Here is a 25,879-nt window from a genome sequence, read left to right on the forward strand (position 1 = left end):
CTTAAAACATAAATAATCACATTACATGCAATTTATAAATCAATTATTTGTTAGTGGGTAGATATTGTAGCATATCATTGGATGTTTAGATGTGCATGCATGATTTAAGATAACATACCATCTACCCTCTAACATGTTTGCAATCCTCATTGGAATCAACAAGTTTGTTTCTGATATCCAAAACAGTCAAGCTTCATTTATTAACTTCATGTGAATCCAATGGAATATTAATGAAGTTATATTTTCACTAAATGCAAGAAAATCCTCAAGGAACAATTTCTCTCACAAACACCCAACTGGTGTGGTTAGAATCTAACACTGCATGAGAGTTAATATAGAACATTTATTACAATTGGATGTCCACTGGACAACCAACAGAAGGTTATACAAGGATGCAACAAGGCTGTAAGCTACCATTTACATAATCCTAGATACTGCACAGGATTTACTTAGAGAACATTTATTAAGATCATTTGCTTAAAGAACAAAAGAACAGGTCACCCGGAAACACTAACAAAGCATCTACTCTAATATTTTACTACAAAGACTTTGAGCATAAACCAGATAAGGGTGGTGTCTTTTTATCTTCTGGCTTCCAACATCGATATGCAGGTTGAAAGAAGATCCACATTTCACGACTGCATAGGCACGGTCGTCCTGGGGAGAATGGAGTCAGCTAATTCTTCGTTCATCTTGACGGGAAGTGGTGGCATCTGCTTCATTATTTCAGGCATATCGTTCAAACTGCAATACAAGTTTTCTGAGGTTTAAAATTTCTGGATCAAGCATATGATGGTATTCCTTGTGCTCAAACACAAGAATGAAGTAGTCGATAAGTTCTTTCTGAAAACTAAAAGACTTATGGCAAAAGAAATTATGGAAAGTCCAAAAAGAAATAACGAATGCATCAGATGATGTAATTATATGAAAATCTGGAGAAACTTTCTTAAAGAAAATTCTTTTTAGAGTATAATGGAGATAATAATGATGAATGTAACTTTCAAAAAACAGTTAACAAATGAGGCAGCAAGTAGGTAAACAACTAGTTAGTATAAACAGACTGCTATAGATGAACAAATAACTCTCTTGCAATGTAAGACAATCATGTATGACAATCTTTCCCACTCAAAACATGTAAGATAAAAAAAATGTTCCTCTATGGTTGCAATGTAGGCAGAGCTGAGGAAGATCACAAACTTTGTGCATATGAAAAGACTCCCATCTTGATACTAGTTAACTTGGAGGGCCAATAGAGGTGCTCTCATATCATTCATTATGGTCCAAATGGCTTCTTTTGTGAACAACTATATATAATGGGCCTTATTATGTAGTCAAAAACTCAACCTAAATTGACAATAGTAGAACACACCGAAAAATAATTGCTCAAATTGACCCAAACCAATTCTTTCATCTTCAAACATTAATCTGTGAAACCTATCCAACAATCAATTCTTCAGACTCAAATGCAGATCTTAACAATGTGAAGAAGTGTGCTAGATCTGTTGAAAAAGAAGATGAAAAAACCATCCAACACTCAGTCCTAACATTTAATAGAAACCTTTTAGGCTTCATTTATCATTAACCACAGACCTCACAAACAAATTGTTGTTTCCGTTTCTGCATCAACCCCTATTTTTCATTTATTTATCTCTTGCATGCAATTAAACACCGCATGTCTGCTGCAGCAAATGTGCCAAACTGCAGATTCATTATGTTTGCACCATCCCTTAATCTTTATCCTATGCCACCAGGATAAGGTGCATGTAGGACAAACTGATGCAACTAGGTTTTGCTCTGATCTAGAATATCAAGAATGATTAGACAATTGTACTATGATACTTAGAGCTAGCTGTAGGTTTAGGTACCACATGTAGGATGACAAATTTAATAGGGAATAAATGAATGAATTACAATTATGTGAGTCTGCTAGAACTACCTTTAGATTCAGAATAGCACATATCATGTTTGATATTAATGAGAATATATAATTGACAGCATATATGATGATAGTATCATGTAAGAAAAAGAGAAAAAATTGCAATATATGACAGCCACATTATACACAGAGAAAGAAGCTATTAGCAATTTAGCATCATATATAAGCTCACACAAGAGGGCGAGCCTTGGAACAATGGTTCCTTAGCAATCTGGGAGACTAGGCGTCGAGTCGAGCCACTTTAAATATTTACAAGGTTATGTACATTGACTCTCCTCAAACCCCGCATTGACAGGAGTCTCATGCACTGCCCTTTTTAGATAAGCTCACACATAATGGGGATGATTAAAATAGAAGAAATAAGATAAAAACACTTAAACTTACTCTGCCAAGATAGTAAGTATGTTGTCCCGTGTTTGGCAAAGTAGACTAATGTTGTCTTGTACCTGCAAGGGAATAAGACAACTCAATTTTAATATCTGTCGTTGTCATGTCATCTGAATGATAAATCGTAATTTCATAGCACCTATTTGGATTTACATCCATGAACGTGTCGAGAAAATAATCCATTCTGTTAACTCAATATATTCAGAAAAAACTTATAATTTATAATTTTATACTAGAAAAGGTGATGAATTGCAACTCAATTTTAACATCAATTAATTCATGAGTTAAGTGCTGCAGGCTTCAATAAAATGCAAGAGAAATATGAATATGCTCCTTGTAAGTACCTTTAAGCTAGCAAGATTAGCAGAAATTTTAGTGAAGGCATCTGCGTTACTCTCAAGGAGCTGCCCAGTTCGACCACCAATTACTACAATAACAGAAGAAACAAACATTATCACCTAGCCTGTATGAGATCACAATATGAACAAAGGCCATGTTAATATATCTAGGAAACCCAACAAAATATTATTTGGAACCATAGCACGAGGTTCGAGATTAAATTAGCACAGAAGAGAGAAAAATGCTAGTTTCAGTGCAATACGAAAGCTAACAAAAGAGTTTAGCAGTTGAGAGAAAAGCCTGTAGCATCGCAATTAATGCAAATCCAATAACATATAGCAAAGGAAAGAAATTGAACCTTTATATGTAATGCCATCATCATCCATAGGAAGCATGGGCAGTGGGTATAAAGGAGCATTAGGAAGTGATCCTAGATGGGCCGATGGTTTTGCTAAAGCATCTGTGACCCTCTCCTGTGAACAAGAAAGCTTTTGTAAATATTTGATTGAATGAATTAGCTAATATGGTTTCCAGAGGTTGTAAAGAACCATGATAACTTATTTATTCCTGTCAAATCCTCTCGGACAGATTGACATCTTGTCAAATTGCTTCACAGATGTATTGCATCTCTTCAACTTTAATTAAAAAAAAGATAAAATTTGTCAAACATAGACATATAAAAAGCTGAAACTTTGTCCTAAAAAGAAATTGCCGATATTTATATTTCATGTAATTTCTGTTCAATTTACCCAAGGATATATTAGAATATCATCTTTTATTTTATCCAGATATTCAACTAATGCACAGTGACAAAAAATTGAAATTCTTCTGCATGTGATGGATCAAGTAATTCTGTCTTGACACAGATCAGAAAATACTCATGGGCATTATTTAACTAGGTCAGTGTGTTACCATTTTAGAAAGTTGATCTTTTCAAGTGAATTATTAAGGAACCATCGGGCAGCAAGAACTTATGCCAGAGAAGGTTGGCACTTCATCCTCAGTGTTCTTCTTTTCTAAGTAAATAATTTGATAGCTGAAATTTTGGTAAAAAAAGAGGCAATTGTTTCCATTATACTTAGATCAATTTATTGGTGTACAAGCAAGTAAAACAGGTGGATGTTAGATGTGAGTGAACAAGTATGGTGTTTACTGTTTAGTATAACTAAAATGCACACCTGGTTGGCAACAAAAAATACAAACATTATTGCAGAAGTTACAAAGGCATGGGTGGGTTGATATGTGTGGTAAGATTTAGCTTCTAAATTAATATGTATTCATACTTGTATGTCCTGTAGGAATGAATGCAACCAAAAGTGTAAAAACACAAATATAGGTGATTAGTATGGTGATGTTAGATGTGAGTGAACAAGTAAAACAGGTGGATGTTAGATGTGAGTGAACAAGTATGGTAATTAGTATAACTAAAATGCTCACATGGTTGCCAACAGAAAACACAAACATTATTGCAGAAGTTACAAAGTCACGGGTGGGTTGAAATGTGCAGTAAGATTTAGCTTCTAAACTCAATATGTATTCGAACTTGTATGTCCTGTAGGAATGAATGCAACCAAAAGTGTAAAAACACAAATATACAGTTATTAAGAAATGGAAAATCAGAATTATCAGCAAATATGCACCTTTTTATCTTTGCTTTTCTTTGACAAGTTATGATCTTCTTTTCTTCTCTTGCCACTCTCCTTTTTCTGTGGCACAAAAAAAAACTTTAGTTTTATTCAAAATAATATTTCTATACAGGTAGAGCATTTAATAAACAAATAAGCAAATATGTGTTCCATTTTGTGAATCTTGTTTTGCTTTCATAGAAAAAATAATGCATCTCAAGTTTTAGAAGCCAACAATGATTAAGAATTTGTTAACTTAACCAAAGCTTGAATCCTCCAAAACTGCAAAACTGGTTCTGGACTTCTTCAAGAACAGTGAAAACCATAGGAAAACAACCTAGGGCTAATCTTACTCATCATAAGATTTGCTGTTTAAAAGTTTTTGGAGACAATGCAGCTTAATATACAAAAGTAAACACAACATCACAACGTACAAAATGACACACGAGATAGAAACATAGATCCGCAGATATTCAATAAATAAAAAATTGAAATATATACACAGGTTTCAGATGACTTTCATACTTCACCTCAAGTAATGAACATAAACATTTCCTAAATTCCTACCATGAACCTATTTATCATATGGCATCTTCAAACATAGAATTATTTGAGACCTTAATTAAATGTAAGAGCAATCTTGCAACCATGAACCAAGACCTATATTAAGGTGATTCTAGAAAAAAAATTAAAGACACATCCTTAGTCCATTTATGTGGTCAAACAAATCTCAATCTATGACCCACCGGCCAGCATGTGGAAACTGGTAAACATACCTATATAGCCATACACCATATTTGTAGGTTTCCCTTTCCAAAGCTTTCAAATATTAAAGTAAGTGATATAGGAATAATTCTACGTAACATCTGTACTAATCTTGTTTTTCTCATATATTTAAGCAATTAAATGACTTATCATAGACTATCTAGTGGCAATATCTTAATTTCCTAAAAATCAATATTCTAGTGTATAATCCACTTCCTTTAACTTCAAAAATGTATTTGTTTCCATCTTTCAACAACAATAAAGACGTAAACCTCAACTATTTGGAGTCGGCTACATAGATCTTTTATCACCATGCAGATCTGTAAAATGTCATATGTTTAGTGTACTTACTTTAATATTTATTTATAGTTTCTATTGAAATCTTCTTAAGTCTTCCTCTATATCTTCTCATACATTTGTTTCCATCTTAAACTTGTTTATTTTCTTCTACTTCAGCTTCTGTGTATTTTATCTCTTTGTTGCATATTTTATGTCTACGTTTTCCGGTAAGCATCAAACTGTTGGAATGTTCAAACCATGTTTCTTGTCACTCAAAGCAATCACAAGCAGTCTAAATAATAAATGAGTATACAAAAGATTTTAGCATGATTTTTGTGCATCCTCCAATAATATCGTCTTCCATCAAATGTGCAGTATCCTTACCTGAACTTGCTAATTGATTTCCTACTGAGCACATAATCAGAATAAATTGATAACATCAACATCATGTCTGATAATCCAGATTCATTACATGCATGTCAATTTTATCTGCTTACTTTATTTCACCCAGGAATTTTTACAAGCAAATGAAATATAAATCAAGTTATAAAGTGTCAGTTAGATGATTCAGAGGCAAATGTTGAACTTCACATTTTAGCAGTGCCTTTGATGTAACACCAATAGGGCATATCATTAAAAATGAAGAAACGTAAACCATATTGACATGATGGATGAACTGCCACTGTAAACATATCCAGTGTGACTACTTGGTTAAAAGGAATGAATGCCCAGATATGAGTCATCAAGTATCAACCACCAACAATTAACTTACAGTCATCCATCTGCATCTCAGGGCCACGTCACGAACTGTCTTATTCGGCAACGACATGGCAATTTTTGCATAACGAATTATACTTGATTCAGATGCATGTCTGTAAGCATATCCAATAAAAAACTCATGAGCTTCTTGCTTTATTCTGATAAGATAATCTGATAATAAATATATATAATAACGATAAGTGGATACACCTTGAACATATATAGACCATATTGCAACTCAAACAACAACAGGATTTTTAATAAACTTAATGAATTAACTTTAAATTTTGTGCAACAAGCAGATATCAGATATCATCTTCTTTAATTTACAAACTCTAGTACTGGAAAGCATTAGTGGGCTTGTATGTATAAGCATACATTGGCTGATTTGATTCAACTGATTTCAGCCTCATTATGTGTTTATTTCAACTGGATTTTCAATTTCATAAGAGCAAAATTTGAAACAAAATAGATTGAAGTGACAGTCAAACTTGAGGTTAATTGTTAGCAATAGCATACTGCAGATTATTATAGTGTAACAATTGATACAGGACAAAAACAACACATGATATCATCAATACTATATTTCTAAGGACCATGGCTTTGACCATGCTAGTAATGTGAAGACATAAAACTTATTTTCAAAATTTCTACATGTGATATGGCGCTATTAGAAAAGTTGTCTTTCCTTAAACTTCTATTTCCATCTGCTTCACATTATTTAAGGTCTTCTAGGACTTAAGTAGGCATCCAAGTCAGAGAGGACTAATGGATGATGGAAAGAAAGAAATATCACTATTCTAAAAGTCCTTGAGTGGAATACTCTTTAATAGCTTTGATCAGATCTATATGTCTCTTCTACACCCTTCTGCACTTCCGCTGCAAAGGAGTGAAGAAGAACATTGCTGTATCCTGCTGCACCTTCACAACCAATAAGGATAAGATTAAAAAACAAAAAGTTTCTTCCTTCGATGCAACTTGCTGCATCCTAAATGAGGAAGGAAACACTCAACCTTGCTGCACTGTACAGAATAAGAGCAGCAGCAACTTATTCCTGCGGCACTCTGGAAGAGAAGGAAGAAAAAGCAGCCACCTCTCCTTGTTGCACTCTCCTTGGGCTTCGGGTTCTCAATGCTGAAGCCAGCACCTGTCAGTAGGCAGATGCCATTCTGATTGGAGAAGGAAAGTGATGGTGGTAGGAATTTGGAGATCTCCATCTTTGTGGAGGTTAGTGGGGACAGGAACCTGGGCTGTACAATGGCAAGAACCACAAGCCTTAGACCCACCCAAATCCTATTCTTAAAGTTATCAGACAAGTTAATAAAAAGACGGAGAGGTGAATTACGGAATTAAGAAGTCGTTTTATCGTCTAATCTCAAGCATATGGGACTAAGGAAAAGAGTTAGTTTTATGATGCAAATTTTATTGGTGGTGTGTAACAAGATGTCAATGTGTGCTTTTGTGTACCTGATTCAAATAAATTATAAAAAAATTTGATAGATTATGGTGAAAAAAAAAGGAAGAAACAGAGAGTTGTTGTGTGTAGATGTAAAAAGGGAGCCAAACTCTACAATTGACAACCCGAAATTCCTCAGATAAACTTCTCCTATCATTTTGTTGCACATTCATAACCCTAATTCCCACTTCAATAAAAAAATTGGATTCTATGCCTGCCAAAACTTAAAAACAACTTTAGATCTAATATGAATTGAGATAAGGGTAAACCATTCTAGAAATTAGCAAAATATTTCCAACAAGGAGATAGGAGAGTAGCTTTAGTATGTTTGATTTTACTCCATAGTACCAACCAATGGCAACACGGTTCCAATAAAGCAATTTACTCAAAGGTACAGTGGAAAGTGATGCTGGGCATGACTTTCTGAAGTCAAAATCTTCCAATGTGCTCTCATGCAAGGCAACAGTCCAGATAATCCTTCCAATATCTCAAGTGCTCTTCTAATTTATCATAGTGATAATGACATAATTAATGCTTCAAGACAAATGGCAACTGCAACGCCTTGAGCCACACTTCACATTTCGAGCTCTTCAAGGTAACAGAGGAATCAATCTCCATGCTAATTTTGAAAATCAATGTTCCCGAACAAAATACCAAGAACACTTCACATCAAGCAGATAGGTCCTCTAGCTCATTGTCATTGTTTTTGTGTCAACTGCATGGCCTAATTAGAGTAACACATGAATCTGATAAAACGCCTTACTTCCTGATAGTTTGGCACATGTTGATGATTCCAAATGCAAGTCTTGCAGCTGAGTTGCACATTCATTGGCTTGCATTTTGTATGATCATATGACAAAGTAAATGGTGGTTTATTTACTGCAAACTAAGAAAAATCATAAGTCTCCTTAAAGATTAGACTTTTGATCCTACACAAACATGACCCAGCTCAACTAGAACTTAAGATGATCTTTGCTCAACTGGACCAAGCCTAGACGTTTTTCATGTTCAGCTTGCAGACACACCTAAGTACCTAACCACAACCTAATTTTAGTCTTAAAATGGACAAAGCCACATCAATATAGTACAAAAGCAACCAGTTCTGCAGTTTACATCTTCTTACAAGATCAATATGATAACAAGTGCAATGTGCCAAACACAAGAACACCACAAGAACATGAATGTGAGTCTACAAATCCATGCAAGATCTAAGAACAGTTTATGTAAGTGAATGAAATGAATGCAAAACCTACGGACATGAAGAAGTCCAATGAGAGTGCTAGTTAAGGCATATTTGTTTGGACAGTAAATGACTAAATTATGAAAACAAACCACAAGATTTTAACAGAAAATTGCAAGTTGGATCACATATGTGTTAGAATTCACTTCTGCAGAGAGCAAATATATGGTTTATTTTCCTGATAAACTATGATTAATATGGAAGTTTTGGACATCAGAAATTTAAATTTTCAACAGAATGTAACGGGGAGTAAACATTGACAGCTGAAACTTGAGAAGAAGAGTTACACTATGCATTATACCAATTTTGTGATCATGTAAGAAGACTCTCATTCCACACATTAATTTTACTTGTGGCCAGAAAAGAGGAGTCTAACTCAGTGTTTAACTTGTACAAAAGAATGAAACCAGAAGATTATCTGGATCTCTAGTCGGTCAATTATATTGGTATCACCTAACAGGGGCAGTTTTCAATACTTAAATTTCAAAGGAAAAGTTGAAAGAAGCTGTGCACAAACGGAGATTATTTGATCACAGAGATCCTAAACATTGTACTAAAAGTTTCTTTAAAAAGCCAACATTGTACTACTAATCAAATTGATATGCCTCCGGTAAGGTAAACCCTAATCAATCCAATATCTCTAGCATCTTAACACCTTCTTCGGCTGGCGAAGGCCATGCTTGGCTGAATGATAAAGAAATCCCACTCCAAGGGAAGAAATTAAGAATAGACAATATCAAAATCTCTACCGCAAGTCATAAGATTGAATTAAACGGTTCAAAATCCCACTCCAAGCGGAGAAATTAGCATCTGAAGCTGAATTTTTTAGTCTTTATTCCTTAATTTCCGAAAGTACAGAAACCTTCAAAATAAGAACCAAGATACTAACTTGTCGAGTTCTTCTTCCAAGATGGCCTGCTCTTCCGGCGACCAATCCACCGACAGCCCGGGATTATGCTTCAGCGCCTGCGCCGGCCCTGCAACCCCCGCGGCAGCCGCTGTGCCGTTGCTAGGTTTCCCCGGGCCAGAGAAGCCGCTGCCGCCACCTCCATCGGCGTCCGCCCCCATAACAAGGGGAGCTCCCGAACCCTTCTCTCTCTCTCTCTCTCTCTCTCTCTCTCTCTCTCTCTCTCTCTCTCTGGCCCCCCGTATCTTCTTAGAAACCAGGGCTGGTTTCCGCCAATTCGACCATAAAGGAAAAAAGGAGCAAGCGACACCACCAACGAGTTCTACCTTAAACCAGGTGAGAGGAGACGAAAGAGAGGCTTTGGAACTCGAGAGGAAGATGATTGAAGGGGAAAATTGAGATTTTGGCGGCGAAGTCTACCTCAAATTGGTCGAGAGGAAGCGAAACCGTATGGAGAAGACGAAGCTTTGGGGGGGCTTGATAGTATTATTGAGGGGGCCAAAAGAAGATTGGAATCCTCACTTCCTTCCTCCTTATTTAACCCTCCTTCCTCTTCCCCCTCCTTTTGTTATTGTTCTATGGGAACTGTCCAAAAATGGAAAGTGGGAGGCTCCCTTTGTTCTTCCCCTTTTTCTCCTGCTGCCATTTGTGACTTTGGGAGCTATTCAATGCTTGAAACAAAAAAACAAAAACAGATTGTTTGACAACAAAAAATTAAGCTTGAGCAGTTGATTCATCTGCAAGAATGGGCTCAAAAATCGCTTTCTTCTGGTTTCGAAATAAAAAACAAAAATAGCAACTTGTCAAAATTAATGATTCATGACATATGATTGAATTAACATTCTTCTTTCTCCAACAAAGGTTATCAGAACACTTTTTAAGGATTGGATGTTCCTTCACCATGATATTATTATCATTCTGATGCTTGAGTCATACTTTACTTACATAATAGTGAGAAGAATATTTCTCTTCTCATTTGATAAATTACTCTCCTGATTGATATATGAGACAGACTTGAGATCATTGTCAAGCACAAGTAGCCAAAGTGGTCAGCAATGGAATTGGTGTGGAATGTCTCTTGACTATACAGCAACATGGAAGAACAGTATGTCCTTATGGCTCTCTCCAGTCCACAGAGAAACCAGTTGGTAGAACAAAGCAGCTGAAAGCAGAAAAAGAATTGACAGAGATTGGGGGAATATATTGTTTGAGTAGCAGTCAAATGATTGGTGGCTGGTCCACTATTTTTGTTTGCCATTGCTGCTAATGCCCTGATGGACCTTCTCTCTCTCTCTCTCTCTCTCTCTCTCTCTCTCTCTATTAATCCTGAGCAAAACATGGACATGTGGAGACACTTATAAATCAGATTTGATTTTAGGTTTACACTTATAATTTTTTGATGCAATAAGTTATATCAATTTTAGCTACATCTTATCGCGACGACAGGGATAAATTTTATTTATCCGTGCAAGGAGGGATGAGTTGAGTCGATTAAATCTTTTTCGGATTCATTCGAGACACCAATATTATAAAAATAAAAATATATTAAATGTTTTTTTACAACAAGTTGTGTTATCCAATATCCTATTGATACACTATATTGGATCCAAATTAAGATCAATAAACAACTTATACAAATATATATAATGTAATTTTATGATAATAAAAAGTCCTATTTGTATGAAATTTCTTGAATCCAATTTTTTATATAGTTATATTTGTGGGAATTAAACAAGACGAGAGAGATATACAAATCCTTATGTTGGATTTTCAAAAAATATACTCTGAATTATCTTTTTCCTTAATTGAAGTTAATTTATAATAATATGGTATGATCGATAGACAACTCATACTCGTTCTACAACCGATCAATAAATATCCTATTTCATATAATTATAAAAATTTAGATAGATAAATATTTTTATATTATTCTCCGTATATATATTGAGAGATAAGTTGATCGAAAGATGAGTATCTATTCAAAAAAATTATGTCTCATTACCTTTTTTAAGATAAAAATAATAAAAATAATATCTCGAGTCGATGAAACTATACACATATAAATATCAAAATAAGTGAGATAATTATTTTAAAAATAATATTATAATTGCCTCATAAAATTATAGAAAAAGAACAAAAGATTGGGTCTGCAACGACATGTTTTGCGATTTATCGTTATATGTGCAGTCAAATCGGTATAAATGAAGTAACTCCCGATACATATAACGGGGACCGTTTTATTCAATTCGCCAAAGGGTATTTCGGTCATTCAACACGAGCGCCCAAATTGCTACACTAGGGTTAGGGTTTCCTTCCTCCTGACATCTCTATATATTTGTTGCCTCCGTCTGCTTCTTGACACCCTTCAAAGAGTTTCTGTTTCTGCGATGTTTTGTGTAGATCTGTCTTTCGATTTTGATGAGATTGCGGAGCGGAGAAGGATTGTTCGATTGTTTTTAAGGGTTTTTTTCTTTGCTTTTCTTTGGATCTTGCCCTGTTTTTCCTTTTGAGTTCGGTCGAGATTTGGGAAGATGAATGGGAAAGGATAAGGAAGCCAATTTGCAGAGCGGAAGCGCCGGATTGAGATGGCGATTTCTGCATTGAAGGTTGGCGACAACGAACTTATCGCAGTTCTCCGTGCCTCTCAAATTTTTCTCTGTTTTGGTGATGGCCTCGAACAAGCTGCTACATTTCCTTCATTTCATCATCTCGTACGACCATCGGCTTCGTTCTTGGATTTCTCTTTGAACTTGTGATTTTTTTTTTTCTGTTTTCTTGGTCCTTTTGATTTTGCCATGACCTTAATTGGATTCTTGGATGCCACAAAGGTCCTTCCTTTGGCTCGACTTGAATCAAAGTTGGTGGCTTTCGTTGTTCGATTCAGTCGTTTCTTTGAGTTCAAGAAATAAACAATATCCTTGGCATCAATCTCAAATCAACATGAGAAATCTTTGTTCTTAAGGAAAAACTCGATTTTCTACTGGTTGCTGTCTCAAAGAAACCGAGAAAAATAAGAAGATAAAGATTTGTTTTCTGTGCTTTTGCACAGAAAAAAATCGAAGAATATTTTTTGATGCTTTATCAGAAAAAAATGATCTATCAGAAAATTTGATTTTTACTTCAAAGCGGTTTAATTTAGGGTTTTTTTTATGATCTTGTAACGTTTTTGTTTTCTCAAATGATCGATTTATTTTTTTGATACGAGTTGTCTTTCACCTTTGCGACGGTCTGTAGATCTTTCATTCATTATTTTCATTCATCTGTTTATGGATTATTTTGATTTCTGGATCGGTCAGTAGATCAAATTGATTCAACCTAAAGATCTTCAATGAGTTGTCTCTTTTCATTTTAATTTTCACAATTAAATATTCAATGATATATAATATATATAACTTCATTACATTAATCATCACATGCAGCAGATAATAATTTAATTAATATTATAATATCATTAAATATGTAAAGTATTATCAGATTCATTTGGTGATTAAAAATGTCATTCTATATGTATCTTAAGAAAAATACATGTAAAGTAATCTAAATATTCAATATTATAATATCATACAATTTGAATTGGTCCATCTAAAATCTCATGCCATATTTATTATCGAAACTGTAACCTCCAGCAATTAAAATAATTTTAGTTTCTGAAAATGTAAGATCAATTACAAATATATATGATTGATCTCCCAAGAAGAACCCTTTTTTATGACTATACCCAAAAGCAAACATGTATATATTCCAGTATTTATAAACAATCAGGTAGAAATTATTGTAACCTCAATAAATATATATATATAAATATATATATATATATATATACATAACTTGTTTGGGCTCAAATAAAGTAAAATTTGATGAGTATATTATTATTATTATTATTATTATTTTATAATTTTAATTATAAACAAAATTAATAAATCATTTCGTTAAGCTTAAAATAATAGCCTATCGAACTAACAGAGCAAACTAAAATAATCTTATTTTTTAGAAAATATGTTCTCTATAGGAATATATATATATATATATATATATATATATATATATAATATTAATTCAAATAAGACTAAAACATGCAAACGAGAAAAAATAAAGTGAGCAATAGTTGGCACTGACAAAAACTACATGATAGGTAGGTTTGAATCTGCACCAGACAAATCACAGAATAGAACATCCAATTCCATTTCCAACACAGCAAACATTCACTACACAATGGAAAATGCACAAAATAAGTATGCTTTAAACTATTATCATCATCATCATCTCAAATAGGCAAGTGAATAACAATCATTGCAATTAGCGGTGCTTTAACACATGTAATTCAATTTCCAATATCAAATCTCAGGCTGCACTTTTCATCCAAATTCCATTCTCCAACATCTGCTGAAATCCTACAGCAGAGAGAATGAATGATGTGCAAATCTAACCTTCATAGCCAAATATAGTAAGGTCTTTGCCACATCAATATTAACTCCTGCATCAATCTTCCAATGAGCTCGATGAATAGATAGATAGATATAGATAGATAAATAGATAGATATCCATTGCAGTCCTTCTTACCATCCTGTCTTACCAAAAGACTGGACATTTCCAAGCAAATTCTAACCTTTGGTCTCCACTTCCTTCAATCTAATCTCCGGGACCAAAATGGCAAGCCCTTCCTTCACCTGCTCCTTAACCACTGGCTGCCGCTTCTGCTCTTGCTTCCAACGATCGTCCGACAGTGGATTCGATGTCAAAATCCTCGGATGGTCGCCGGCGTTGATCTCCAACACCTCCGGCAGCCCGTTTGTGCACCCTTTCGACAACCCCACGTCGATCCGGATCGCCTTGTCCTCGCACACCCCGTTGATTCCCTCGTCCTGTATGGTGTGCCCCATCACCATCCTCCTTGCGCCCGGGATCATCGAGAGCACCTCCTCGAGTTGCCCGCAGTCGCAATTTGGTCCGTCCGAGAACCTCCGCAGCCACACCACTGAGTCCCGCCCTCTCAGGTAGGACGGCGATCGCCTCCCGCTGAGCCCCATTATCCAGTCTTTGACTTCTTGGTTGATCCTTTCCAGCCCGTGATCGATGTGCTGCTGGAGAAGCCCGCCATGGACGAACAGCGAGTCACCGACCAGCAGGACGGTCTGGTTGCCGGCGAGGAATCGTGAGGCGATCGGGCCGTTCGGCTGTAAGGCGGCGATGCGGGCGCGGAACCCTTCCCAGAACTCCTCCTTGACCCCGGGGAAGGATTTGGGGACGCCCCTGAAGGGGTCCCTGGGGGGGTCGAGGCCGCTGCAGAGGCGCTTCATGGCGAGGCCGGAGCGGTACCAGAAAGCCCAGCCCCTGAACTCCTCGAGGCCGTCACGGGTGACGTAGCGGAAGTCGCCGTCGGCGTTCATGACCTCGTGGTTGCCGTGGAGGGTGAGAAGGGCGCCACCGGCGGCGGCGGCGTCAAGCTTGAGACGGTGGAGGAGGTAGAGAAGACGGAGTTCGTCGCCGCCGCGGTCGAGGACGTCGCCGACCTGGACGGCGACGGCGGCGCCGCCAGTCCAGCGGGCGGACGAGGGGTCAGCGAGGCCGGCGAGCGAGAGGGCCTGGAGGGCCTTGGGGAGGTCGCCGTGGAAGTCACCGATCGCCACGAGACGGGCAGGGGCGGGAATGCGTGTGGCGGCGGGGGCGGGGCTAGGGGTAGGGTTGGTGGGGAAGAAGAGGCCGGAGACGGAGAAGTCGACGAAGGCGTCGACGAAGGAGGAGAGAACGGGAGGGAGATCGCCGCAACCCGCATCCGATGCGCCCATCTCTCCGACCGCCTCCTCCTCTCTTCTCGGTGGTGACTTCAGAGAGAAGAAGACGACTTCGGGGGTTACGTCTTTGACCTGACGATGAAAAGGGTCGGCGACTCCAAATTTCCAATTATTTTCTTCCTTTCCGGTTTTCATCAGACGATTAATTCCTCCCAATTTTTAATCCCAAATACTTAATTTTCCTATTCAATCAATCGTCCACGTTTGCATGTCAATAACAATCCATCGGATGTGAGAGGTCAAAAAAGACTGACCCACTTCTGATACCGTACCATTTAAGCAAAATCAATTTAAATCACAAATTTGATTAATGAAACACAAATTTGATCGCGATTAATGATCTAAATATCTACTTAATTGTATCTTATGTATAAGTAAATTGGCTAGGCTCGAATTTTTTAGAATAGAATACAAGTAATTGCTTGAGATGAATCAACCATAACTCTTAGCTCTCCAATTCATGAACTTAGGGATGTTTAGTTTGCAAGCAATAAATGAATGTAATTTGTAACAATCACAAGTACAACTATTTTATCTCTTTACATATGTAATTGTAGCTGTAAGTTTCAATTAAGATAAAGAAGAACATGTTCAGTAATCAAAGAGAAAATTAAATTGCTGGAGTCTTCCTGTTGTGTGGTGTCTGTAGAAATTGGTTCTGTGTAAATGCTAATTGTGGGAGCTATTTATAGAGTTGAATGGAGTGGTGGGTATGATGAATAAGCTATTTATAGACTTGTGTCTTTTAACATAATATACATTTTATATGATTACATTGATTCATCCACCTGTACACAATCAAAGCAAAAATGCATCTTAAGTGCACATGGAATGGTCCTACTGATTTACCAAAATGTGTGTAATTAGTTCTATATCTTCACTAAGATATATACATTAAGGAAAAGACTGCAATTAACATTTTAGTTGGCTGAAGTTGATATTAGGGATCAGGAAAAAAGGTTTTTAGTCTCTTTCTCCTTGGTAACAATTGAGGTTTTAATCAAATAAGTCTGGTTGATGTCTTCTCTCCCTCTGTATCAAGTAACATAGTAATAGAAAAACAAGCTGAATTCTTGGTGAAAAAGATCATTGACATCTAAAATATGGTAGCAAGTTGTAGCCAAAACGTTTGACAGACAAAAGACAGATACCTGTCGTCATACCTCCTCTTCGAGCAAAGAATATAATGGAGAACTAGAAGTCCCACCTTTTCTTAACTCGAAACATCAACAAAGAATTGCCGATATCATCCTGCGGTACATGGAGCATAAACTGAAGTTTCGTCTTCATCGGAGCTGTCTTCGTCTTGCCATCTTCATCTCCAACCTTCACAAGAATTGCAGTCCCCAAATATCATTTACTTCATTAGAAGAAAAATTAGAAAGCAGGAAATTGTTTCTAATTCAATCGAGTGGAGCATCGAGCAGTAACATACCACCGTTCTCAAGATTGCCAATATAAAGTTACTATGAATGTGTAATCTCAACAGAATTCGGTCATACCACCTTTTCCCTCATATTTTGCTTTCGCTAGTTGAAATAGATGCAGTTTGTTTAAACAGGATATTGTGAAGTCAAACATACCCAAAGAGATGCCCATCCAAGTCGCACCGCAGAATCATAACCAGCTTTAAACTTCAGGTCTTTACCAACAGTGTGCTTGTACACCATACTCCACTGACTAGAGTCAAAGTGGTACCAGTAGCTGGGGAAAAAAAATTGGGTAAGGAAATATATTAATAGCGGTCCTCCAATCTATTAAAACTACAATTTTGTGGATGATATTACATCAAAAATCACTATGATCAGTAGTATATGGGAAAGCAAGAATACATAAGACAACAAGCAGTGGTCATCATGGTGAACAACAGAACCAAGACTTCGGTTCCAACCATCTGGGTAACCTACATGAATCCTTTTTTACACCAATTACTGTTCAGTTCAGTGGTACAACGTTCTTACAAAAATTAGAACATTGGTGAAAACATTTGTAGAGAGTAAATGCTCCAGAAAGTTCATCAAGGCATCAAGTTGTCATATTTCTAAAGGATACATGTTTTCACATGTTAGAATCACAGTAATTATATACCATTTGCTGGTACCACAGAAGCAATAGTATTATAGCAGGCACAATTAACTCCATATGGTAACTTATTGCTTCCTTACCTTTTTCTTTGAGTACATGGTGGATAGGAGCCCTCGTCTCATTATATGTTTAAGAGAAAGAATAATGGCTTGGTATATGCAAATAATATTTTGATTAATGAATACTTTAGCCTGTTGGCCAAGGTTATTATCTTCTTCCTCTGATGTTTTTTCTTCCTTGAACCTTATCCTCTGATCCAAGATCTTCTAAATCCTGTGTCTAGCCCTTGCTTTAAAGGTTTATCTACCTTGTTGCTCTGCCAATAAAAGGATCCAAAGAAATATCATGGATTATGATTACTACAACATCCAGAACCAATCAACATGTTGTTAAGATCACCACCCTCCAGAGATTACTCTTCAAAAGTATCTCTATGGGTGACAAGCACCTGTGCTTGCTCCTAATATCACCCTAAATTATAAAATATTAAATAGCATATGTTAATTAACATTCAAGAATTTGTTTTGATTTTAATGGAATTTTATTATGTACAAACATTTAGTCTAACATTTTTTTAACAGCACCTAATAAGCAGGCTAACAAATTGAGTTGATCAAATCTTTTCCAGCCTACAGTCTTGACAGATTTCTTTTAAAACAAAGGATATTCTAACTTCTGCTACGGACAAGACAAGTGGATGAACAAAAATATGAAATAAAGTAATATGAAACAGCACAAACTGAAAAACATGGACAAATTGCTAACCTCAACTTGTCTGAGGGACTGAAATGGCGTTTGAATGCCAAGGATAATGCATTTGATGGTAAAGAGATGCTGGGTATAAATGACATCTCATCATCCTATAAATGTAACCAGTTTCAAACAAAATCATCCTTCAGCAATATATCTTCAAAGGGAAAAAGCTTAGTCACTAGTCAAAATACAAAGAACAAAGGGAGGCAGAGACTGACTATTACCTTGTAGCAGTATCTCAGATTAAGATCCTCATCCCTGTATAATGCAGTACAAACTCCATTCAGCAGCTCACCTTTCAGGATTCCATTTATGGATAGTGCTTTCTCAGTTTCCTGGTCTTTCCTCTCCACTGAAACTTCACCAAGGGGGAAGTGGACAGTTGTTTTTGGCTGCACAAGTAGAGTTTGTAGTTATTCCACTCCTCAATGTGCATTATATCAGAAAAAACACAAAAATGTAGTCATAAATTCAAATATCAATACTATGTATACCAACCATGCTAGGGTATATCAACACATTAGCCATTTTTTATGATTTTCTCCAGCAGTATATTGTAGTATATCACATAGTATGCAACATACCATACTGGTATGATGCAACACCATACGGGATACAGACCATAGTTAAATCCTTGACATAGGCATACAGGCTGGAGAACATCAAAAGCTGTGTCCCAATTGTCATAACATGCTTAAATCAGGAGCAAAAAAACATTTTGAAGACCATGAGCTGATGAGGAGCGACTATTAAGAATTAGCACTTACCACACTTACCATATATGCAAAATGAAACATATTGTTTAGTCTGTAAGGAGCAACTAACAGACTATGGAGCTCCCAATTAGCAGGAGGATCATGCATTGGACAGCCTTTAATTAATTGTATAACTTGAACTTTAACTTATGAAAGATTACAGATTTACTGTAAATGTAAGATTGATGATGTGCCCTTAGGCACAATCTTCGCAAACAACTAGTTGGCAAATTTCTGGAGCAATTATTACCCTAGAGTGAATATTATATTTACAAAGATTATCAAGTTCAATTAAGCATCTTCACAAATAAGGCAGCACAGGTAGACCTTATATAAAATGATATCAAATCAGAAAAAGAAAATCATTTCAGCTTTCTTTCACTGCAAGACACTTTTTGGTAGCAATTTGTGCAGTACTACCAACAAACTTACCAGACCAGCAGATGGAACTGAAGAAGAAATTTCCAGTTTATATGATGGATTTGACATGCTTGTTGTGATTGCAACTTCTCCTTGTTGCTCCTGAGAGAAACATTGAAAGTACGAAACCAAATGAGCACAATATATATAAACAAGCAAATACTAAACAGTAAGAGGGCTTTGATCCAGCACAGATAGAAATATAGTGACAGCTAACGAGAAAAATAAAAAAAGGACAAAAATGTTGATTTCAAGTTGGAAGATCTTTTATACAAGATTAAATGAGACATCACACCCATTGATTACATAATGCTGACTAATAAAGTCACAGTCTTATATTCGAAAGTTGAATTCTTCATCAAGCTCTTCAGCAAATCAAGAAATTAAAAATCAATATCAAAGGCATGCTACAAAAACGTGACTGGAAATAGCCTCTTCCAGTGAGCCTCTTGGAATGAAGGGTCTTTACACAAGAATGACAAGTAATTTGATAGAATTCAGATGCAAAAGCCTTAACTTTCCAAATAGGAATCTTTCAAGATGCTTGGTTCTTGACACAAGATTGTGTTCCATATTTCTGATCCTTGTGATAGTAAAAATAATATTCCATGATAATTCAAATAAAGAGAGTGAAAGTATGGAAGGTATAAGATCATAGTAGAAAGAAAAATGTTAGGGGTAGTACAAAAAACATATTAACAAAACAAGACAGTTATCATTACCAACTGGTCAAGAAAGCTAACCATGTAGCAAGTATCACTTTTATTGTTTTTTTAATCTAAAGACAAGTATTTATTTTAATATATAAAAGACATAGAGATGTTAACAAAAAGAACTCTTATACAGAGGAAGACAGTTATCATGACCCTTTTGTGATTAAAAAAAATATTTAAAACTAGTTCTTAAAGGAACCAATTGCATGCTGTATTTTTAAGTCCAATAAGCCATTTGTATCATGCAACATAACTTTTACGGTAAGAAGCAATTGGTCATCATTCGAGTCCTAATAGGACTTTCAAAGTAGTGTACAGCTAGCTGCTTCTAGAGCCTAATTGCATAATCCATTAAATAGTTAAGGAACAGACCCTTGTCATACAACTAGATCTCAAATAACTGTCTTAGAGTATGACAGTAAGAGTGGCATGATACTGCAGCATAAACAACACAGTACACAGTATTGTCTTAATAATTCCAACAAAAACTAGACCCTGGTTGGATATAAACACAACATTGGCTCAAACGTGACCCAAAAGCCAAATCAAAATTATATAAAACACCTATGAAATTAACTCAAATATCAGACTCAAACTCAAACCCATTTGTTTCTGCTGTAAGATATCAGGTCCTCATGATCATTCAATGCTATTTTAAACTTTAAAGAACCTTAACTTCAAGATATGGTGGAGACCAAACCATTTCTTAGATGACTTGTTCAAGCAACACATTCCTTTGTGCACCAAATCAAGTCAAATTGTCAGCAGTGACTTTAATATATTAATCAAATATGGGTCTTCAACAAATGTGAAGGCTTGGAACCTATTAATGATGTTAGAAGTGATTCCCCTAACAGTGGTTCCTTCAAATGGAGAAGAGAACTCTCAACTATCTAGATAGCAAAACTATTCACTTTATTGCAGAGAAAGTGGAATAGCATACAAGCATCAGACCTTGGGCCTACATCTTCTCATATATGGCTACCCATAGAGGTCTTCCAACAAAATTGTCATTATAATCTAATCATTCTCCAAATCTCAATAAAAGTAACACGTAAAACCTCCAAACAAGGTTCCTAATAGCTAAATAACTTATTTAACCTAGACCATCAATATATTAGGGTTCTTCTATAAACTCAAAATAGGAGCCTATATTGTTCCTAAAATAGCTAAACTAATGATGAATACCAATCCAATATCTAACTTCTTTCTGCCACCCAGTGTTGTCGAAGTTGTTAGGTACTGAAAGTGCTAAGGTTTCAAAATGTCTGAGGTGCTTGGCACTTGTGCGAGTGAAGCGAGGCGTCGAATAATATACTTAACAAAATCACTAACTCAATTGGAAGGAGTGTATTTAAAAAAGGATCATCACAGAAAAATAGACAGTCGAAGAAGATCACAGCGAGAAGCTATCGAAGGCAGAGGCTCATCAATGAAGATCACATGACAACGACAAGTGGTCAGAGAACCATCAGAATAAGTTATGAGAGATGGAGGCAGAGGTGACCATCCATGAAGATCATAGGAGAAACAATAGGCGATCGAATAAGAGATGTTGGAGGCGAAAGCGATCAAAGAAGAGTTGTCGAAGGTGATTGTCAACGAAAATCACAACAACATAGCACCGATTGGAGAAAGCTGTCTAAGGTGGTCATAAGCAAAAATCACATTGGCAGCGGCAACTGATTAGAGAATAACTGACGGAGACAGAAGTGGTCATCCGCAAAAATCACAATGACAATAACAACAAGAGTGACAACAATATGAGAAGGGTTGTTAGAGGCAAAGGCGAAGGTCATTATCCACCAAAAATCACATTAATATAAAAGCTTTCGAAAGTGACAACAATCATCGATAGGTGGTCAACAGCGAAGAAGCTAAATTTTCAATCAATCGCATGATTGGGATGATCACATGAGAGAGGGAGAGAGTTGCTAATTTGATGAATCGGTTGCATCGAACCAAATCATCAACATTGATAAGTTCAACAGAACCAATTCTCTCCATCTACCTTGATTTTAAGCTTGATTCAAGTGGATTGGGCCAAAGTGCGCCTCAACTAGGCCAAGTGAGCACCTCGTATCGGGCACCCACTTAGGTGCTTGGACTGGACTAGGTGAGCACTTGTCCTTGGCAACCAGCACAGGTGCCTGGTTTAATGGCCTCAGGCACCCAAGTGCCTCTTGACAAATCAACACTGCAACCGCCTAGTTTAATGGCCTCAAACACTTCTTCTCTCTCTACTCCCCTCCCTATACTCCCCCATATAGTAGAAGTAGCAAAAACAAGCATCATAATTTTTCTTTCCTACTCTACCTCTCTTGCTCCTTCCTCCTTTTCATTGCCTACCATTAAAAAATGCAGGAACATCACCCCTCATCTTTCTTATCTCCTCCACATATCAACCTCCTTTGTCACCTACCTCCAATATATTGAATTTCCATCCACATAAACAAAAAATTCAACATTATCAACCAAGTCAATCACACAGATGTCTACAACTGAACAACCAATAATATTCATTATCATAATCAAAGGAAAATCAACAAATGTTGACATAAATCACATATAACAAAGCACAAGCTAAGCTAACAGTTTGAAGCAGCCGTTGCTTGTAGATATTGAATAATTGCTTATCACTATATCTACCAGAAACGATAAATACAAGTGACAAAAGACACGCACCTTTTTATAATGATACTTGAATAGGAAGGCACTACCAAAACGGAAGCAAGAAACAATAGACTCGTTATTTTCACATGTGCATGAAACAGATAAAGACTGTGCTGATAAGCCTATATGAATAGAGTTTGGCTCTCCACTATGACCAGTCTGAAACACAAGCAATCTTATAAACTAACAACAAAAAGAAAGATTTGCCTTACTATAAAGAGATAAGATTTGATAAGAGAAAATATGATGGGATCACACCGCATAAGAAACTAATTATCCAAATTTAGATTATAATGTGATGGCAGAAGTGTTGCATGACCCAACTGCTTTGGGATGTGAAAGGTATAATGTGTCCATGACAATATGCACAACACGAATAAAATGATAAGAAAACGTGTAAGTACGAGATCAGCTGGACATGTAATTAGGTACACGAATACCATATATACAGGACCTGAGGATAGTTTAAACAACAACTGCCACCAAGAAAAACCTGGGAGAACTTTGATGTTCAATCTGCCAGTTCATATATAAAGATGGGATGGAAGCTAAGCACAACATACCTAGACACAAACTCAAGATTTGCAAAATGCATAGGAGCATGAAAGGAACAAAGGCAAGTTTTTATTAACTTCTACTACTTAGAATAAAGATAATATATTAAAGCATATACCTATGCAATAGCAGAAACAAGCTAGGAAAACACTTTACCCTAAAAGAAACCTAATGAGTTGTCCATAAGACACCAATTATAAACTGACACAAATATCAATTGCAAGCCTGACTTCACATCAATCTGATTTTTGTACAGCAAATCAGTTCGCCAGTAAATAAATATTGCCTCAAAAGAAAAGCACAGACTTGATTAAAATATGCTTATATGCAAAAACCAGTGTTTACATGACTTATTTGGGTGCATTACTTACCAAGATAACATGTAATGAAATCACCATCAACAGGCTACATGAATACCGCCAGTTCATTCTTAATAACCAAAGGGCTAATTTACATTAAAAATAATGCACAACACATGCTAGTTCCTAGGGAAAAAGAAGAGATGGAAATATTGAAAATCAAACAAGAGAGGAAAAAGAGAAAATCATCAAGCTATCTTGAATGCTGCAAGGAATCATGCATGTAAGCTCTAAACTGTTTTTGTAGCCAAATGGACTCTCATTATATAAATCATCACCTGACTAGAAGGTCCCTTCTATGATGACTCGGTAGAAAAACAAACTGGAAACTCATTAAAAAATATACAATAACATTAAGTTTCAAGAATCATGGCCTGTTATGAATTGGATGGCAATCTTCCTCACCCAGTTGATTGGATAAAAAATAAGGAATAAAGATCTCAGAATGTCAGAGGAAAGCAACATGAATAAACGAAAAATAAAATCCTAACAACACATGAACAGTAAGAAAATAACAAAATGTTTGGCTTGCTAATTGTTACCAAGAGATATATAGCCAATGAAGAGGACAGCCTGATACAACTTTATTAGACTGAAGCCATTTTCATACCAAGACTTTAAATGAATTACTTTGCAGGAACAACCCAATTAGAGCAGTTGAATGACTGCAGAACAACCAGTATCTTCCAAAGGTGGCTCATCCTGAAGGAGAACCTAAATATAACTAACAAAAAGAAAAAAAAAACCCACATTTTGAATGTACCTCAAACAAAAATGTTAGCCCGTAGAAAAAAAAAACTCATCCTCACTGATTATATGGTGCTTACTCGGACTCACACTACGTTTCAGTTTCAACATTTGCCTTAGTCTTCGCAAGAGCATTGGCCTTTGTGGCTGCAGAAACATGAAACAAAGTGATCCAATATGTGCAAAGGGGTCTGTCTGTCGTTTATATAGCTCAATATGTCCAAACATCAACAACTAAATTTACCTATCCAATCCAAACTCTTCACGAGAATTATTACTGTAAGAGAAATTACTCCAATCGAGAAGTAATAGGTAAATGAAGAAAGTATATTTTAGTCAGTACCATAAAAAACGATTGCAACAAGAATAGTTTTAATAACAATGGAAGCAGTGAGGAAAGGAACAAAAATAGTAAACCTTGACATCGTGGGTGGCGCGGACTTGCAAGAAGTTGGCGATATCGAAGGACCCATTAAGACGAGCATTGCGGGACTCGAGGTCGTAGAGGACACCAAAGTGCTTGGTGAGGAAACCGAGCTGGGGGTAGGCGATCTGGCCACCACGGTCGTTCTGGAAGGAGAATTTGAGCTTGGCCAGGTTGTCGAAGAGCTTGCAGGAGACCTTGTGGAGGAACACGGAGCTGTCGCTGTCGAATTCAGACGTCACCCGCGTAGCCGGGCAGCGAAACGACGAGAATCGGCCGCCACCGGCGGGGCTCTGGTCGGAAGGATGGCATGATGGCGGCGGGGGCGGCGGTGGTGGTAAAAGAGGAAGAATAGTAGCAGAGTTAGGGCTAGGGATCGAAGGGACGGAGTCAGCCATGGAGAGATGATGAGGGGGGGGGGGGGGGGGGCGGAGAGGGCGAGAAGTGGAATCGGAGATAGAATGAGGATTTGTTTTATTGTGGAGGAAGAGAGAGGGGAGGGATTTGGATTTTGGAGCCTCGTCTTGAAGCTGACGGGCGCGAGTGACAAAATTGGAGGCTCAGTCGTGGTTTTGTAATCATAAGTGGGTCCAAAATGGAGTCGGAAATTTGTTATGACGTTTGGCAGCCTCTAAAATTTAATATTATTATACATCCCTTCAAATGTTCAAATGCTTCGTATATGCTATCATATTTATATGTAATATTCTTTAGTGTCGTTTTGGAGTTTCAACTTCATTATAGCAATAATCAATTAAGAAATATTAATTACAATGCCATTTGTGTGAGTTGTTGAGCTTGGGATATGTGGTAACCCTTAATTTAAAAATGCAAAACAAAATCATAAACTTTAAAGGCACAGAAATGTTTTAACACCTAATAAGAACTAAGATTTTTTTTTTCTCAAATA

General features: G+C 36.6%; 3 protein-coding genes, 1 long non-coding RNA gene and 1 other non-coding gene across 6 annotated transcripts; 1 reads left to right on the forward strand and 4 right to left on the reverse strand.

Annotated features, from left to right (window-relative positions):
• Positions 1-297: 297 nt before the first annotated feature.
• Positions 298-10,337, reverse strand: LOC135586794 (uncharacterized). The gene is made up of 7 exons (XM_065132748.1): positions 9,676-10,337; positions 6,104-6,203; positions 4,303-4,368; positions 3,021-3,135; positions 2,668-2,750; positions 2,321-2,382; positions 298-744 (listed from the first exon to the last, which is right to left on the reverse strand). The coding sequence occupies exons 1-7, from the start codon at positions 9,852-9,854 to the stop codon at positions 633-635; spliced, it is 717 nt and encodes a 238-aa protein (XP_064988820.1). The 5' UTR covers positions 9,855-10,337; the 3' UTR covers positions 298-632.
• Positions 10,338-12,257: 1,920 nt separating this feature from the next.
• On the forward strand, positions 12,258-12,385 carry LOC135639477 (small nucleolar RNA snoR86). The gene has a single exon (XR_010496964.1). It is a non-coding gene; the product is annotated as a small nucleolar RNA snoR86 (small nucleolar RNA).
• Positions 12,386-13,913: 1,528 nt separating this feature from the next.
• Positions 13,914-16,314, reverse strand: LOC135626942 (shewanella-like protein phosphatase 2). The gene has a single exon (XM_065132788.1). It carries the CDS (start codon positions 15,618-15,620, stop codon positions 14,295-14,297), a length of 1,326 nt encoding a protein of 441 aa, XP_064988860.1. The 5' UTR covers positions 15,621-16,314; the 3' UTR covers positions 13,914-14,294.
• A 224-nt stretch (positions 16,315-16,538) lies between these two features.
• Positions 16,539-25,523, reverse strand: LOC103979387 (outer envelope pore protein 37, chloroplastic). 2 transcript variants are annotated; one of them, XM_018823569.2, is made up of 7 exons: positions 24,963-25,523; positions 22,897-23,043; positions 19,511-19,600; positions 18,548-18,715; positions 18,336-18,430; positions 17,069-17,189; positions 16,539-16,811 (listed from the first exon to the last, which is right to left on the reverse strand). In XM_018823569.2, the coding sequence occupies exons 1-7, from the start codon at positions 25,365-25,367 to the stop codon at positions 16,680-16,682; spliced, it is 1,158 nt and encodes a 385-aa protein (XP_018679114.2). In that variant the 5' UTR covers positions 25,368-25,523; the 3' UTR covers positions 16,539-16,679. The 2 variants fall into 2 exon arrangements, with proteins under 2 accessions (XP_018679114.2, XP_009393794.2); XM_009395519.3 differs by lacking the exon at positions 22,897-23,043 and having other exon boundaries at positions 24,963-25,510.
• On the reverse strand, positions 24,370-24,956 carry LOC135626955 (uncharacterized). The gene is made up of 2 exons (XR_010492510.1): positions 24,790-24,956; positions 24,370-24,692 (listed from the first exon to the last, which is right to left on the reverse strand). It is a non-coding gene; the product is annotated as an uncharacterized LOC135626955 (long non-coding RNA).
• Positions 25,524-25,879: the final 356 nt, after the last annotated feature.

This window comes from Musa acuminata, chromosome BXJ1-3 (genome assembly GCF_036884655.1).
Source record: "Musa acuminata AAA Group cultivar baxijiao chromosome BXJ1-3, Cavendish_Baxijiao_AAA, whole genome shotgun sequence".
NCBI classification, from domain to species: domain Eukaryota; kingdom Viridiplantae; phylum Streptophyta; class Magnoliopsida; order Zingiberales; family Musaceae; genus Musa; species Musa acuminata.

Excerpts from the sequence above, each read along its gene's own strand:
- LOC135586794 (XM_065132748.1), bottom strand. The coding sequence starts at position 9,854 with ATGGGGGCGGACGCCGATGGAGGTGGCGGCAGCGGCTTCTCTGGCCCG. Across the intron at positions 6,204-9,675 it reads TTGGAAGAAGAACTCGACAA|ACATGCATCTGAATCAAGTA; the intron begins GTTAGTATCTTG and ends ATATGCTTACAG. Across the intron at positions 3,136-4,302 it reads AGAAAAGCAAAGATAAAAAG|GAGAGGGTCACAGATGCTTT; the intron begins GTGCATATTTGC and ends TCTTGTTCACAG.
- LOC103979387 (XM_018823569.2), bottom strand. The coding sequence starts at position 25,367 with ATGGCTGACTCCGTCCCTTCGATCCCTAGCCCTAACTCTGCTACTATT. Across the intron at positions 18,431-18,547 it reads ATCTGAGATACTGCTACAAG|GATGATGAGATGTCATTTAT; the intron begins GTAATAGTCAGT and ends TTACATTTATAG. Across the intron at positions 17,190-18,335 it reads AGTCCCTCAGACAAGTTGAG|CTACTGGTACCACTTTGACT; the intron begins GTTAGCAATTTG and ends TTTTTTCCCCAG.
- LOC135626942 (XM_065132788.1), bottom strand. The coding sequence starts at position 15,620 with ATGAAAACCGGAAAGGAAGAAAATAATTGGAAATTTGGAGTCGCCGAC.